This window comes from Eschrichtius robustus, chromosome 8, assembly GCF_028021215.1.
Source record: "Eschrichtius robustus isolate mEscRob2 chromosome 8, mEscRob2.pri, whole genome shotgun sequence".
NCBI classification, from domain to species: Eukaryota; Metazoa; Chordata; class Mammalia; order Artiodactyla; family Eschrichtiidae; genus Eschrichtius; species Eschrichtius robustus.
In genome coordinates this window covers 128962498-128980444 of record NC_090831.1, presented here as the reverse complement: position 1 = coordinate 128980444, position 17947 = coordinate 128962498, and the positions used below count along the sequence as shown (strand labels likewise).

Here is a 17947-nt window from a genome sequence, read left to right as displayed (position 1 = left end):
GCCCCTCAGGCGTCGCGGCGCGCTCCTCTGACGCGCGGCGCCTTCCTCTGACGTCAAGCCCCGCTCCCGCCCCCGCCCCGGCTCGCGCGGCGCCCGCCCTCAGCAGCCAGAGCGGCTTCTTCTGAGGCGGCGGCTGAGGCAGCGTCCGGTGTCTTGCTCGCGGTCTCTGCAGCGGCAGGCTGCTCCCGTCCCGGCCGGCGAGGCGGCCGTCCAGCCCCTCGGGCCGGCAGGCGATGGTGCGGCGGAGTGCGCGGACGCGGGCGGCGCGGCGGCGGGCATGAAGGAGGATGGAAGGGCAGGACGAGGTGTCGGCGCGGGAGCAGCACTTCCACAGCCAAGTGCGGGAGTCCACGGTGAGCACCCTCCGTCCGCCCCCTCCCAGCCTGCCGCCCGCCTGTCCCTCCCCTCCCCTTCCCCCTCGCGGCCCTCGCGGTCTCCCCTGTACCGCCTCCCCGCCCCCGCCCCTCCGCCTCGCGCCGCGCCCCTCCCCCAGGCTCCGCCCCCCGCCCTGCGCCCACCTGCTCTCCGTCCTGGGCGCGGTTCCGTCGAGTCATCTGTCCGGCCCCCGGGAGTGCTTCGGGGCCGCCTGCGTCCTCCTCCCCCAGGGCTCTTCCCGGGCCGGGTCGGCGGCGTCGGCCCTCCAGGCGGTGGACGACGGTCCCGCGGCCCGCGCGCCGTGGCCTGGCACCTCCTTGGCCTGGCACGGTAGACAGGTGTGCGGGCGGGTGCCTGGCGGGACCTGGGTGGCCCCGCGCAGGCGCCGGGCTCGCTCTCCCAGCCCGACTAGTCACCTCGGCCGGGTTTAGCGCCCACCTTTCCGCCCCTCACCCGTCGCCCTCCTCCCCTCTTGGGCTGAGCCCGAAACCTTGCGTTTGGGTGTGAAGGCCGGCGATGGGTGGGATTGAGGGCCTGGGCAGAAGTCCTCTGTGCCCTGGAAGCAGCTTCTGAAGGAAGTCATCCTTTCTTGGTCCCCTGTTTCTTCTGTGCTGCTGGCAGGGGTCGGGAAGCAGGCTCGGCCGTAGGAGTCTACGTTGATGTTTTTACCTTTTCCTGGCGCACTAGAACACGTTGTGGTTGTTTATGTTTTCATAGCAATGTAAAATATATACATGTTGTGCATTTGTGTTTACCCCTCCCCTCTTCTAACTAACTTCTCTCAAATTCAGTCAGTCTCTTGGTTTTTGAGAATTGCCTGGTTTGTGTAGTTCTTGATCTAGAAAATTGAGCATCACTTTGCCAAGTCATACCTTGGAATAAAGAGGTATAAATTCTGAACTGGTGGACTCTGCTACGGCGTATTAGTTTAAAGTTTTAAATTGAAGCTAACATAAACAGAGAAGTACATCATCATACATGTCCAGCTCGAAGCACTTTAAACACACCTGTGGAATTCTGAACACAGACTGTGAAACACAATTATTATTAGCATCTCAGAGGCCCATCCCTTTTCCCCATCCAGTTGCTCTCCACTCCACCAAGAGTAAACACGGTCCTGGCTGTAGTAGATTAGCTTAGTTTTGAACTTTTACGTAAATGGAGCCTTACAGTATGCCCTCTTTTGTGTCCGATTTCCTTCACTCAGCAGCGTTTGTGAATTTCCTCTCTGTTGTATGTAGTTGCAGTTCACCCCGAACGCTGTAGTTGTGTGACTGTAGCACAATTTATGTTTATTTCACTGTTGGTGGGCACTTCAGTAGTTTTCAGGTTTTGGTTGCGAGTATTCTTGTACATGTCTTCTGGTGAACATGTGGACGCATTTGTTAGGTCCATACCTAAGCATGGAACCTCTAGGTTATAGGTTGTGTGTTTGTTCATGTTTAGTAGATATTTTTAAACAGTTTGCCAAAGTGGGTTGTACCAATTTACACTCCCACCAGCGCTGTAGGAGAGGCGTGATTTGCTTCCCATCTGTAGGACACTTAGTATTTTCTGTTTTGTTTTTTTTTTTTTAATTTTAGCCATTCTGGTAAGTGTCATGGTATTTGTTGCACAAAAGACTTTATTTGCATTTCCCTGATGATAATGAATTTCAGCACCTTTTCATATGTGTATTGGTCATTTGGAAGTCTTTTGTGAAGAGTTTTCAGGTCTTTTTCCCATTTTTAAACTTTTTTTTTTTAAAAATAAGTAACAGCCTTTTTTTAAAAATTGCTTATTTTAAGAACAAATTTGTTTAATTTATTTATTTTCCTTATTTTTTTGGCTGCGTCGGGGTCGTAGTTGCCGCACGCGGAGTCTTTCGTTGCGACGCGCGGGCTTCTCTCCAGTTGTGGCGCGCGTGCTCCAGAGCGCGTGGGCTCTGTAGTTTGCGCCACGCGGGCTCTCTCGTTGAGGCGCGCGAGCTCAGTAGTTGTGGCGCGCGGGCTTAGTTGCCCCGCGGCATGTGGGATCCTAGTTCCCCACCAGGGATTGAACCCGCGTCTCCTACACTGGAAGGCGGATTCTTTACCACTGGACCGCTGGGGAAGTCCCTTGTTTATCTTTTTTTTTTTTTTTTTTTTTTTAAAGAGAGTTTGCAGATGTAACTGAGGTTATGGACTTTATTTATTTATTTATTTAATTTATTTATGGCTGTGTTGGGTCTTCGTTTCTGTGCAAGGGCTTTCTCCAGTTGCGGCAAGCGGGGGCCACTCTTCATCGCGGTGCGCGGGCCTCTCATTATCGCGGCCTCTCTTGTTGCGGAGCACAGGCTCCAGACGCGCAGGCTCAGCAATTGTGGCTCACGGGCCCAGCTGCTCCGCGGCATGTGGGATCTTCCCAGACCAGGGCTCGAACCCATGTCCCCTGCATTGGCAGGCAGATTCTCAACCACTGCGCCACCAGGGAAGCCCTTATCTTTTTAATATTGATTTGCGAGAGTTGTTTATGTTTTCTGGATATGATACTTTGGTCATGTATATGTATATATATGTGTATACATATGCATACATCTGTGTGTGTATGTATATAGTAAATCCTTTTTTCATTCTGTGGATGCTTTTTCACTTGCTTAATGATATCTTCTAATGAGCAGAAATTCTTAATTTTAATATAGTTCACTTTATTAGAATTTTTTCTTTTATGATCAGTATGTTTTATGTCCTGTTTAAGAAATTTTTGCTTACTCCAAGGTAAGGAAGATGTCCTCTTGTGCTTTTCTCTAAATGGTTTATTGATTTACTCCTCCCATTTAAACCTACAGTTCATCTGGAATTTATTTTTTGTGTATGTTGTAAAGTAGGATTCGTATATATTTTTTTCACATGGATGTCCAATTGCTTCAGCACCATTTATGACCTTAGTCACAAATTAGGTATAACTGTATATTTGTGGGGTTTAATTTTGATTCTATGCTGTTTCATTGGTCTATTTGTTTTTGGCTTTATTTTAAATTAATCAGATGTTCTCTTATTTGGTTTGAGAAAGGGACCCACGTTATAGTAGCCAGGAGCTTTATTTTTGTCTGCTACTCTAGAAACAACTCAGTTTTGGCACTGATTCTAGAATTCCTTCGTTCTGCTCCTCCTCACCCCTACTTCTCCTGGACCAGCACCCTTGGGTGGTGGGTATACTCCACTCTCTGCAGAACCAGTGCAGACAGTGCCCAAGCTTAGTGAATTTCCAGTCTTTGGCTTTCCTTCCTCAAAGTATTCATATTTAGAGTGAGTATAAATGCTTGATTTTTCTCTAGGACTTGTTGCCAATTCTTTTATTTATTAATTTTTTAAATTAAACAAATTCAAAATTTTTAAAAATTTTATATTATAGTCGATTTACAATGTTGTGCTAGTTTCAGGTATACAGCAAAGTGATTCATTTATACATATACATATATCCATTCTTTTTCAGATGCTTTTCCCATATAGGTTATTACAGAGTATTGAGTAGAGTTCCCTGTGCTATACAGTAGGTCTTTGTTGATTATCTATTTTATATATACTCGTGTGTGTTTGTTAATCCCAAACTTCTAATTTATCCCTCCTGCGCCCCCCCCCCCCTTTGGTAACCGTAAGTTTGTTTTCGAAGTCTGAGTCTGTTTCTGTTTTGTAAATAAGTTCATTTGTATCTTTTTTTTAAAGAGTCCACATATAAGTGATATCATATGATATTTGTCTTTCTCTATCTGACTTCACTTAGTGTAATAATCTCTAGGTCCATCCATGTTGCTGCTAATGGCATTATTTCATTCTTTTTTTTTTTTTTTTTAATTTTATTTATCTGTTTATTTATTTATTTTTGGCTGAGTTGGGTCTTTTGTTGCTGCGCGCTGGCTTTCGCTAGTTGCGGTGAGCGGGGGCTACTCTTCGTTGTGTTGCGCGGGCTTCTCATTGCGGTGGCTTCTCTTGTTGTGGAGCACGGGCTCTAGGTGCGTGGGCTTCAGTAGTTGTGGCACGTGGGCTCAGTAGTTGTGGCTCACGGGCTCTACAGCGCAGGGTCAGTAGTTGTGGTGCACGGGCTTAGTTGCTCCGCGGCATGTGGGATCTTCCCAGAGCAGGGCTCGAACCCGTGTCCCCTGCATTAGCAGGTGGATTCTTAACCACTGCGCCACCAGGGAAGCCCTCATTCTTTTTTTATGGCTGAGAAAATATCCCATTGTATATATGTACCACATCTTATTTATCCATTTTTCTGTTGATGGACATCTAGGTTGCTTCCATGTCTTTGCTATTATAAATAGTGCTGCAATGAATATTGGGGTTCATGTATCATTTTGAACTATGGTTTTCTCTGGATATACGCCCAGAAGTGGGATTGCTGGGTCATATGGTAGTTCTATTTTTAGTTTTCTAAGGAACCTCCATACTGTTCTCCATAGTGGTTGTACCAATTTACATTCCCACCAACAGGGCAAGAGGGTTCCCTTTTCTCCACATCCTCTCCAGCATGTGTCGTTTGTAGACTTTTTGATGATGGCCATTCTGACCAATGTGAGGTGATACCTCATTGTAGTTTTGATATGCATTTCTCTAATAATTAGTGATGTTGAGTATCTTTTCATGTGCTTTGTGGCCACCTGTATGTCTTCTTGGGAGAAATGTCTGTTGAGATCTTCTGTCCATTTTTTTTTTTTTAAATTTATTTAATTAATTTATTTATTTTTGGTTGCACTGGGTCTTCGTTGCTGCACGCGGGCTTTCTGTAGTTGTGGAGAGCGGGGGCTACTCTGTTGCGGTGTGCGGGCTTCTCATTGTGGTGGCTTCTCTTGTTGCGGACCAGGGCTCTAGGCGCGTGGGCTTCAGTAGTTGTGGCACGTGGCCTCAGTAGTTGTGGCTCGCGGGCTCTAGAGCGCAGGCTCGGTAGTTATGGCGCACGGGCTTAGTTGCTCCGCGGCACGTGGGATCTTCCCAGACCAGGGATCAAACCCGTGTCCCCTGCATTGGCAGGCAGATTCTTAACCACTGCGCCACCAGGGAAGTTCTGTCCATTTTTTTTGATTGGGTTGTTTGTTTTTGTGGTATAGAGCTGCATAAGCTGTTTGTATATTTTGGAGATTAATCCCTTGTCTGTTGCTTCATTTGCAAATATTTTCTCCTATTCTGTGGGTTCTCGTTTTGTTTATGGTTTCCTTTTCTGTGCAAAAGCTTTTAAGTTTAATTAGGTATCGTTTGTTTATTTTTGTTTTTATTTTCGTTACTCTAGGAGGTGTATCCAAAAAGATATTGCTGCAATTTATTATTATTATTTTTTTAAATGTTTATTTATTTGGTTCCACTGGGTCTTAGTTGCGGCAGGTGGATTCCTTAGTTGCGGCTTGCTGGTTCCTTAGTTGCAGCACTTGGGCTCCTTAGTTGTGGCTCTCTGGCTCCCCAGTTGTGGCATGCGAACTCTTAGTTGTGGCATGCTTGTGGGATCTAGTTCCCGGACCAGGGATCGAACCCAGTCCCCCTGCATTGGGACCGTGGAGTCTTATCCACTGTGCCACCAGGGAAATCCCAGATATTGCTGCAATTTATGTCAAAGAGTATTCTGCCTCTGTTTTCTTCTAACAGTTTTATAGTGTCTGGCCTTACATTTAGGTTTGTGTATGGTGTTAGAGAATGTTTTAATTTCATTCTTTTACATGTAGCTGTCCAGTTTTCCCAGCACCACTTATTGAAGAGATGTCTTTTCTCCATCATATATTCTTACCTCCTTTGTCGTAGATTAATTTACCATAGGTGTGTGAGTTTACTCCTGGGCTTTCAGTCCTGTTCCATTGATCTATATTTCTGTTATTTTGTTCCAGTACCATACTGTTTTGATTACTGTAGCTTTGTAGTATAATCTGAAGTCAGGGGGCCTGATTCCTCCAACTCCATTTTTCTTTCTCAGGATTGCTTTGGCTATTTGGGGTCTTTTATGTTTCCATACAAATTAAAATTTTTTTTTGTTCCAGCTCTGTGAAAAATGCCATTGGTAATTTGATAAGGATTGCATTGAATCTGTAGATTGCCTTGGGTAGAATAGTCATTTTGACAGTATTGATTCTTCCAATCTAAGGACACGGTATATCTATCCATCTGTGTCATCTTCAATTTCTTTCATCAGCATCTTATAGTTTTCAGAGTACAGGTCTTTTGCCTTCTTAGGTAGGTTTATTCCTAGGTATTTTCTTCTTTTTGATGTGATGGTAAATGGGATTGTTTCCTTAATTTCTCTTTTTGATCTTTCGTTTTTAGTGTATAGGAATGCAGGAGATTTCTGTGTGTTAATTTTGTATCCTGCAACTTTATTGAATTCATTGATGAGCTCTAGTAGTTTTCTGGCAGCATCTTTATGATTTTCTATGTGTAGTATCATGTCATCTGCAAACAGTGACAGTTTAACTTCTTATCCAATTTGGATTCCTGTTATTTCTTTTTCTTCTCTGATTGCCATGGCCTTAGTTCTTTTAAGTATTCAACTTTTTTTGGTTTTGCTTAAAAGATAAAATATATGTAACCTTCAATTTACCATTTTAAAGTGTGCAGTCCAGTGACATGAAGTACATTCGCACTGTTGTGCGACCATCACCACCATCCATCTCCAGTACTTTTTCGTCATTCCAAACTGAAAGTGTCTCCTTTGATCAGTAACTCCCCGTTCCTCTCTCCTTCTGGTAACCACCATTCTACTTTCTATCTCTCTAGATTTTATTGGGTTGGCCAAAAAGTTCGTTCGGTTCCCGCCCCCCCCCCCCCCCCGCTCTACTAGTGCTTAGTTGTCTTAAACTTCATTCAAAACAATTTTGTCAGATTGTATTGTGACAGCTGTCAGTCATATCAGCGTGCATTTAAAAAAAACTTATCAAAATTGGTGAATTTTTGTGTAGCCATTTTAATATTGAAGATGGAAGGAAAAAAGCAACATTTTCGGCATATTATGCTTTATTGTTTCAAGAAAGGTAAAATTGCACCTGAAACCCAAAAAAAGATTTGTGCAGTGTATGGAGAAGGTGCTGTGACTGATCGAATGTGTCAAAAGTGGTTTGCGAAGTTTCGTGCTGGAGATTTCTCGCTGGGCGATGCTCCACGGTCGGGTAGACCAGTTGACGTTGACAGCGATCAAATCGAGACATTAATTGAGAACAATTAACCTTTTACCCCGTGGGAGATAGTCGACGTACTCAAAATATCCAAATCAAGCACTGAAAATCATTTGTACCAGCTTGGTTATGTTGATAGCTTTGATGTTTGGGTTCCACATAAGTTAAGGGAAAAAAACCTTGTTGACTGTACTTCCGCATGCGATTCTCTACTTAAACATAGCGAAAACGTTCCATTTTTAAAACAAATTGTGACTGTCAATGAAAAGTGGATACTGTGCAATAATGTGGAACAGAAGAGATTGTGGGGCAAGCGAAATGAACCACCACCAACCATACCAAAGGCCGGTCTTGATCCAAAGAAGGTGATGTTGTGTATATGGTGGATTTGGATGGGGGTCCTCTATTATGAGCTCCTCCCGGAAAACCAAACGATTAATTCCAACAAGTACTGCTCCCAGTTAGACCAACTGAAAGTAGCACTCGACGAAAAGCATCCAGAATTAGTCAACAGAAAACACATAATCTTCCATCAGGATAGCGCAAGACTGCATGTTTCTTTGATGACCAGGCAAAAACTGTTAGCTTGGCTGGGAAGTTCTGATTCATCCTCCGTATTCACCAGAGATTGCACCTTCGGATTTCCATTTATTTTGGTCTTTACAAAATTCTCTTAATGGAAAAAATTTCAATTCCCTGGAAGACTGTAAAAGGCATCTGGAACGGTTCTTTGCTCAAAAAGATAAAAAAGTTTTAAGAAGGTGGAATTATGAAGTTGCCTGAAAAATGGCAGAAGGTAATGGAACAAAATGGTGAATATGTTGTTCAATAAAGTTCTTGGTGAAAATGAAAAATATGTCTTTTATTTTTACTTAAAAACCAAGGGAACTTTTTGGTCCAGGTATCTCATGTAAGTGGAGTCATAAAATATTTGTTCTTTTGTGTCTGGCTTATTTCACTTAGCATAATGCTTTCAAGTTTCATCCATGTTGAAGCATGTGTCAGAATTTCCTTCCTTTTTAAGGCTGGATAATATTCTGTTGTGTGTATATACCATGTTTTGCTTATCCATTCATCCGTCAGTGGACATTTGGGTTGTTTTCTGGCTACTGTGAATAATGTTGCTATGAACATGTTTGAATAGTCACATGAATGAATGAATGAATATTTGTTCCGGACGTTGCTTTCAATTCTTTTAGGTATATACCCAGAATTGGAATTGTTGGATCACATGGTAATCCTATGTTTAATTTTTTGAGAAGCTGCCATGTTTTCCACAGTGGCTGGACCATTTTACATTCCCAACAGTAATGTGCCAGGGTTTCAGTTTCTCCATATCTTCACCAACACATGTTGTTTTCTGTTTTTTTAACAATAATAGTTACCCTAGTGGATGTGCAGTGGTAGCTCATTATGGTTTTGATTTATGTTTCCCTGATGATTAGTGACGTTGAGCATTGTTTCATGTGCTTTTGGACATTTGTATATTTTCTTTGAGGCAATGTCTATCTAAGTCCTTTGCCCATTTTTGAATTGGGTTGTTTTGTTGTTGAGTTTTAGGAGTTCTTTATATATTCTGGATGTTAATTCCTTTGTGATTTGAAATATTTTCTCCCATTCTGTGGGTTGCCTTTTTTTAAACTATTTATAGTGTTATTTGGTGGACTAAAACTTTAAATTTTGATTTAGTCCAATTTACGTTTTTTTTGTTATTGTTGCCTGTGTTTTTGGTGTTATATCCAAGAAATCATTGCTAAATTCAATGTCATGAAGATTTTTCCTTATGTTTTCTTCTAAGAGTTGTGTAGTTTTAACTTACATTTATGAGGTCTTTGATCTGTTTTGAGTTAATTTTTGTATGTGGTATAGTGTTTAACTTTTAAATGCTCATGCAATAATTTTACTTTCTCTTTAATATTATGAATATCTCAGAGTTCTCTTGTCAGTTACCATAATGATTACATTTAGCTGCTACTATCAGCTAAATGTAATGATCCGTTTCCTTCCTTTTGCTGTCTTTTTTCCTTTTCCTTTTGGACTTCAGGTGCACAGAATTGGATTATTTTTAATCCTTGGTTCACACACAAACTTTTCATTTGTTTATCTGTGACCTGCTTTTGATTAACCTGTTTTTAAATAATATACACACATGAACCATCACCCAGGATTCTAAAGCATTGACTCTAGCTTATTAATACCCATCAGGAGAGCTGAAACATTGACAGTAATTTATATGTACCTATTTCTTATGCTGCCATAGTTGCACAGCAACATTTGTCTTTCAGTACATCTGTTCTTTGGATACATTTATTTAGATGATATCTTCAAAGTGGTTATCTTACATTGATGCCACTTTCACCAATATAGTTAAAATGATCACAGATTATTACACGACTGTACTAAAAAGTGTCCATAATCCCTTCACTAAATTAATAAGAAAGAACACTTATCGAGTACTAACCAGGTTATCTTATTTGAAGATAACAGCCCTGTGAAGTAGGTACTTCATAGCACCTGTCACAGTGTGCGATAGAGCCAAAGTTTGAATCCAGGCGGGCTCATCCCACAGCCTGTACTCTGTTTACAGCCTATAAGGTTTAAACCTCCACCGGGACAGGGTTCAGTGGCATCCAACTAGGTCAGTTACATAAAATGGAGAGTTGGCTTACTGTAAGGCTGATGAAAGGACCGAGGAGAGCCTATGAAGCTAGCTGGCTGGGAGCTTTGGGGTCTGGCTGCATAATCTAAATTCTTCCTTATCCTAGTTGTGGACAAAACTCTCTCACTTGGCTGTAATGTATTTGGGGACAATTCTAGGGTTGACTGGGAATTTTACAACAGTAGAGGTTTTAGGACCCTGCCATTTATTTGGCTCCCTTTTGGCTCAATAGGAGTGGGGAAAAATGGGGGTGCCAGGAATCCTCCTCCACCCGCTGCTTCCTTAGGTGAGGTTACCTGCCTTTTCCTACCACGGTCTTGCCCTCACCTCCATGGCTTACTCCTTGTGCTAGAGCTTACAACTTTAGTCCTTTTCGCTTGAGAATAGGGGTTGGGCAGAAGATGGAGCCAATCACCAATGTTGTACATAAATTTGGAATTCAGTTGTCTGGGGATCCATAGTCTTTTCTGACCTTTGTCATTGTTCTTCAGCCAAAGACCCCCAGGAACACACTTGTAGTTGGATAAGTCAGGTTTATTGCATGTTACAGTGAGGGAAAATGCGTACCATGGGGAACTGTGAGGCATCTCAGTAAGAGAGTATTAGAAAACAACTTTTTAAAATAGGATTTGGGCTTGTGTTAGGTGATTTGGGAAGAGTTAATGGAAGTGAAGTGGGGCTTTGATCTGTATTGGATGCTGTTAGGAAGCAGAGATAATTCTATGACTGGATATCTTAATAGATCTTATCTTGAAGGAGAAAGATTTGAGTGAGGCCAAAACTGTAATTGGTAAAGATGTAAGTCATTCTTACTAGCCAGGGTGGGGAAATGTTTGGTCATTTTTATGATTTGGACAGTGTTCATGTTTCTCATCTTTGTTGAGGCATGACTACAGAGTGGTCTTATTCTTTATCCATTATGGTCATAGAGTGGCCTTCTCTGATGTTAATGTTCTCTGAAGTTGTTTATTTTCGATGGGAGAATCATCAAGTCCTAGCTGTGAGTACCTGGCTATGAGTTGCTAGCCAGTTTGAAGGTTGCTTCAAGGCCTATTGATAGTAGCAGGCCAGCTCCCAGATGCAGGGGATGCTTTTCCCTTTCTCATTGTGGTCATAAAATCTTAGAGTGGATGGTGTAGTAGATATAAATCCAATAGCCAGTATATATGGAGATGATTTTACAGTATTGGTGAACCAAGAAGAATGGGATAGAGGTATAGAGGATTCTTTGTATTTGAGTTTGCTGAACCTGGGTTAAATCGATTTCCCTTGGTAGGCGGTACAGTGGCCCATAACGGTGTCCACGTGGTATTCTCTGGAGCCTGTGAATATGTTATCTTAGATGGCAGAAGTGCTTTGCAGATGTGATTATGTTAAGGGGAAGATTATCCTGGATTATTTGGGTGAGTGCAATCACAAGGGTCCTTATAAGAGGGAGGCAGGAGGGTCACAGTTTGAGAAGATGTGACGACAACCAGAGGTTGGAGTGATGCACTTTGAAGGTGGGGGAAGGAGCCACAAGTCAAGGAATGTGGGTGGCCTCCAGAGTCTGGGAAAGACAAGGACATGGATTTTCCCTTAGAGTCTCCAGAAGAAACTAGCCCTGCTGATACCTTGCTTTTAGCACAGTGAAACCCGTGTTGGATTTTTGACCTCCAGAACTATGAGGTTATAAATTTGTGTTAAGTCACTAAGTTTGTGGTAATTGGTTGTAGCAGCTTTGGCCTGTGCTGTACTCCTTGTGGGTATACATCACCTGTTTCTAGTTCTGTACTTGAGGTTAAAGGGGACTGAGGCATTCCTCATTATACTTGAGATGATTTTTCCTTTTTCCCTATTCTTTTCCTTCTTAAGCGACAGTTGGAAGTATATTTCCTGAGATATGTAGGCATCCAAAGAATGTCATATCCTTTCAGCATGATTTTTAGTGTTAGTCTTCCTTTTGTATCCAAGCCAAAATTATGCAGTGGGATAGAGTATAAATCCCTTGAGAGCCATATGTTTTTGTTTTTTTCTCCACAGTGTCTGTAGTAGATATTTGTAGGTATTCACTCATGATAATGTTAGGGCTTTGAAGATTATATGTAAATATGATATTACAGGTCAATTTCCTGAAAACCTTGGTAGCAAGATAATTCAGGGAACTTACGGCGTTAGAGCAAAAAAGAGACGTGAGGGAATAAAGTTCAGAATTTCTTTTTGAAATCCCTTATAAATGTTTTAACACTTAAAACAACTCAGAAAGGACACCAAATAAAGACAAAAAATTCTAATTTTACACTGTTAATATCTATCATCCTTTGTGTGTTAGAATCTTTCAGGATCCACTTCCCTAGAATATCAGTGGAATTCTTGTAAATGCATTTTGGATTATTTTGAGTAGTATGTATTCTGAGAAGTATTTCTTTATGTCTCTCCCTCTGTCCAGATGTTCAGTGTCCTTCTGCTTTTTGACTTGGAGTTTTTAGCTCCTGAGACCCTGCTCCTCACTATCATTCCACTGGCACTGAAGAACTGTGTGCTGGAGGTGGGAGGGGCTTTGGGTGACCTTTTCCAGTCACTGGGCGTAGAACCCTAGCTCTGCCCTTGAGGACTCCATGTCAGAGCACTTGTTACCTTTTATGTACTTGTCTTCCTGCTGCCCTCACAGACTGTGGTGGGGTGCCTTCCGAGGTGTCTTTGTAAAAACCATTCCTCTCTGTCTTCCTACTTGACCTGTTTCTCCATTGCTGATCCATCTCCACCAGGACTTTGGGGATGCCAGAATTTCTTGGCTTTTGAAAAGGTTTGTAGAAATAAATTTGTGTAAACTTGAAATTGCATGAGGGGAACGTAAAGTTGGAGAGGGAATACAATATTTTTTTTCCTTTGTGGCTCTTTGCAGCAGGACTCATGATAAAACTCATAGTGCTTTAGTTGTGTGGGCCATAGACTCTCAAGATAGGAATTTTTAAAGTTATTCTGATGTTTAATTAAAACAGTTTTTCTACATGTGTATCTTCTTGGGGGCTTGGGTTTCAGGAACATTCCACATATCCCTTAAAGTAGGAGTTTTTGACCTTAAGAAGTCATTTATCTAACATTATTTTAGTTCTTCTCAAATTTACTGTGTCTGTATCTTTCATAGAGCACCATAACTAAATAAGGAATTTTACAAAAAGCTGGGCATCTAGGAGTGCAAACAGTGTTTGTTTCACCAGCATGGTAATTCATGAGATGGTGATTTTATGGGATTGATGTTGTATATTTTCATATCAGATGTATTATTGAGGCCTATAACTGTTGCTACCCCTCGTCTAATACTCTTTCAGACCCCCAGTTTTAACCATTAGGCTCTGTTGAGAGCCTGTGTTTCTCCCTACTGCACTGCAGTACTGGAAGTGGAACATGGAGGCAGATTTGTTGGCTCTGGATTGGGGCAGAGTAGGCTCCAGTCATATCTTGGCTGCTTACTAGCTGTGTGGTATTGGGCAAGTTGCTTCATCTCTTGGAATCTTAACTTTCCTTGTCTACAAAACTGGGAATTACAATACCTACCTCAAAGTTGTGAGAATTACATGAGACAGTGTTAGCAAGGTGCTTGGCACAGTGCTGAACACCTGATCGTATGGGACTTGTTGTTTCTGTGGACTTTGGTTAAGCTTGTTCAAGAATAGATGATTTTTGAACTAGTTTCAGTGTTCTACTAGTTACCAAGAGCACTTGATATAGCTTTGTTAACTTAATGTCTAGATGTTAAAAGAGCAAGGTGATGGGAACTTTTTTCTTCATATTTATATTCTGTACTTGCTCTCCAGGAAGTTCCATGCAGTGGTTTTCAAATTTGTTCCAGGGCTAGCCCAGTGCAAAATTTTGGGGGCCCAGTGCAAAATGATATGGGTTCTTTGTTCGAAAAGCAGGAAGAAAATGCAATTAAAGGTACTAAAATATGAAGCATTTTCCTTTATTCAGTGGTTTTTTTCCCAACTTGTCATGTATTTTTTTTACATGCTATTCAATGTTGTTTTAAGTAAAAAAATTAAATTTTATTAGCATGAATTTTTTTTTTTGAAATTCATTTATTTTTTATTTGTTTATTTTTGGCTGCGTTGGGTCTTCGTTGCTGCTCTCGGGCTTTCTCTAGTTGCGGCGAGGGGGCTTTCTCTAGTTGCGGTGTGTGGGCTTCTCACTGCGGTGGCTTCTCTTGTTGCGGAGCACGGGCTCTAGGCGCGCGGGCTTCAGTAGTTGTGGCTCAGGGGCTCTAGAGCACAGGCTCAGTAGTTGTGGCACATGGGCTTAGTCGTTCTGTGGCGTGTGGGATCTTCCTGGACCAGGGATTGAACCCGTGTGCCCTGCATTGGCAGGCGGATTTTTAACCACTACACCACGAAGGAAGTCCTATTACCATGAATTTTACCGTTCATCTTGATATGGTGCAATACAAATTTTAAATGCAAATGTAAGAGCATTTAACTCATATGAAATCACTGAAATTGTACAATGTACATTTAGTAGTTCATACATGTATGTGTATTTTGTTCTTGTCAGAACAATGGGAATGCTGCACAAAACCAACTCAACTGTTCTTTAAAGTTTTATTGAGATATAATTCACATATCATACAGTTCACCCATTTCGATGATTTTTAGTATATTCATGAATCGTGCAGCCATCACCACAGTCTAATCATAGAACATTTTTATTATCTTAAAAAGAAATATTATACTCTTTAGCAGTTCATTCCCCATTTACCCCCGAATTCTCCTCCTTCCAGTTCTAGACAACCACTAATCTACCTTTGCCTATTCTGGGTATTTCATATTAATTGAATCAAGCAATATGTGTTTTTTTTTGGTGTCTAGCTTCTTTCAATTAGCATGATGTTTTCAAGGCTCATTCATGTTGTAGCATGAATCAATACTCCATTCTTTTTTATGGTCAAATAATATTCCATCGTATGGATGTGCCATGTTTTATTTATTCATTCTTTAGTTGATGGAGCTTCAGGTTGTTTCCACTTTTTGGCTCTTATGAAAAGTGTTGCTGTGAACATTTGTGTACAAGTTTTTGTGTGGACATATGTTTTTATTTCTCTTGGGTGGAATTGCTAGGTCATATGGTGATAACTCCGTATTTAATATTTTGAGGAACTGACAAACTATTTTCCAGAATCATGGCACCATTTCACATTTCTACCACCAACATGAGAGTTCCAGTTTCTCCATATTCTCTTCAACACTTGTCATTAATGGTCTTTTTGATTTTTAATTATAGCCATCCTGGTGAGTATTACGTATTATCTCGTTGTGCTTTTGATTTGTATTTCCCTGATGACTAATGATGTTAGACATCTTTCTGTATGCTTATTGGCCATTTGTATATTTTCTTTGGGGGAATGTGCCTATTCAGATTCTTTGTCCGTTTTTATTTTTTATTTTATTTATTTTTAAAATTTTATTTATTTATTTATTTATTTGGCTGTGTTGGGTCTTTGTTGCTGTGCATGGGCTTTCTCTAGTTGCAGCGAGTGGGGGCTACTCTTCGTTGCAGTGTACAGGCTTCTCATTGTGGTGGCTTCTCTTGTTGCGGAGCACGGGCTCTAGGTGTGTGGGCTTCAGCAGCTGTGGCACACGGACTCAGTAGTTGTGGCTCGCAGGCTCTAGAACACAGGCTCAGTAGTTGTGGCACACGGGCTTAGTTGCTCCGTGGCATGTGGGATCTTCCTGGACCAGGGCTCGAACCCATGTCCCCTGAATTGGCAGGTGGATTCTTAACCACTGCACCACTTGGGAAGTCCCTGTCCATTTTTAAATTGGGCTCTTTTTTAAAATTAAAAAAAATTTTTTTTGTTTTTTTGACCATTTTTAAAATTTAAGTATAGTTAGTTTATAATGTTGTATTAGTTTCAGGTGTACAGCTAAGTGGTTCAGTTATATCTATCTATCTATCTATCCTTTTTCAGATTCTTTTCCATTATAGGTTATTACAAGATATTGAATATAATTCCCTATGCTATGCAGTACAAACAAAAATTGAGGGACATTGTTGCTAATAGACCTGCTTGACAAGAAATTTTAACAGAAGTTCTTCAGAGAGATGGAAAATTATTTAGGTGAGAAACTCAGATTTACATAAAGAAAGGAAGAGTATTAGAGAGAAATCAACTAAGGGTGAATAAATCTTTTACTCTTGATCCAAGAGGTAACAGTTTATTGAAAGTAATAGCACCAGTGTATCCAGTGATTAGCTTGAGGATAAGTGAAATGAATGATAGTAATGTTACAGGGACAGGAGGAAGGAATTGGGAAAACTCTGCTGTAAGGTATCTGCACTACCCATGAAGCAGTGTAGTATTGTTTGAAAGTAGATTTAGAGTAGTTGTAAATTGTAAACTCTAGGGCAACCGATAAAAAAAATTAAAAAGAAGTGTAATTGATATGCTAAGAGAGGAGAGAACATAGAATCATATAAAATGCTTAGTTAAAACCAGAGATGGCAGAAAAGGACTGAAAGACAAAAATGGAAACAAAGAACAAGGTCAGTGAATAGAAAATAGTTAAAACTGTGATAAATATTAGAACAACAATATCAATGATCACTTTAAATGTGAATGGTTTAAATAAACCAATTAAAAGACAGATGGTCAGAGTGGATTAAAAACCCCAACTATATGTTGTCTATAAGAAATCCACTAAATGTAAAGATACAGATATATTAAAAGTAAAGGACACAGAAAGATATACCGTGCTAACACTAATCAAGAGAGAGCTGGAGTATCTGTGTTAATTTCAGACAAGGTGGACTGCAGAGCAAGGAAGACTGTCAGCGCTAAAAGGAGCAATATATAATGATAAAGGGTCAGCTTTCTAAGAAGGCATAGCAATCCTTAATGTGTATGTACCTGACAAAAGAGCATCAAAATACATGAGGCAAAAACTGATTGAACTGCCAAAAGAAATGGATGAATCCACTGATATAGCTGGAGACTGCAACACGCCCTCTATTGGTAATTGGCCATATATATATATATATAAAATATATATATATATATAAAATATATATATATATATTTATATATATATATAGTTGAACTAAATAACACCATCAGTCAACTGGATCTAATTGACATTTACAGACTCCTTCATCCAACATCAGGACAGTGTGCATTCTTCTTAAGCTTGCATGGAACATTCACCAAGATGGACCACCTTCCAGGCCATAAAACACACCTTAAACTTAAAAGGATAGAAATCATACAATGTTCTCATAACCAGAGTCGAGTTAAATTACAGATTAGTAACAGAAATATAACTGGGAAGCTCCAAAGTAGTTGGAGATTAAACAGTACACTTCTAAATAACACATGGGTCAAAGAAAAAGTCTCAAGAGAAATTTAAAAATATTTTTAAATGAAAATGAAAACACAGTTTATCAAAATTTGGTGGGATGTAGCAAAAACAGTGCTTAGGGAGAAATTTGTAGCATTGAATGGATATATTAAAAAAGTAGAAAGATCTAAAATCAATAATCTAAGCTTCTACCTTAGAAAACTAGAAAAAGAAGAGCAAAGTAATGTCAAAGTAAGCAAAAGAGAAGTGATAATAAGAAATAGAGCAAAAATCAGTGAAACTGAAATCAGGAAATAAATTTTAAAAGTCCGCAAAACCAAAAGCTTGTTCTTTGAGAATATCAGTAAGAATGATAAACCTCTCGCTAGGCTAACTAAGAAAAACAGAGGGAAAACACATTACTAATCCAGAAATGAAGGAGAGGCCATTGCTACTGATTCCATGGGCATTAAAAAGTTACTAAAGGAATATAATGAA

At 40.6% G+C, this 17947-nt stretch overlaps 1 protein-coding gene across 2 annotated transcripts in view; it reads left to right on the top strand.

Moving 5' to 3' along the window:
- The first annotated feature begins 101 nt into the window (after positions 1–101).
- LMBR1 (limb development membrane protein 1) overlaps positions 102–17947 on the top strand; it is a 143300-nt gene continuing 125454 nt past the window's right edge. For both annotated transcript variants that reach the window (XM_068549764.1, XM_068549765.1), the window contains exon 1: positions 102–353. In XM_068549764.1, coding sequence (XP_068405865.1) covers positions 288–353 — 66 coding nt within the window. In that variant the 5' untranslated portion in view covers positions 102–287. The remainder of the gene's footprint in view (positions 354–17947) is intronic.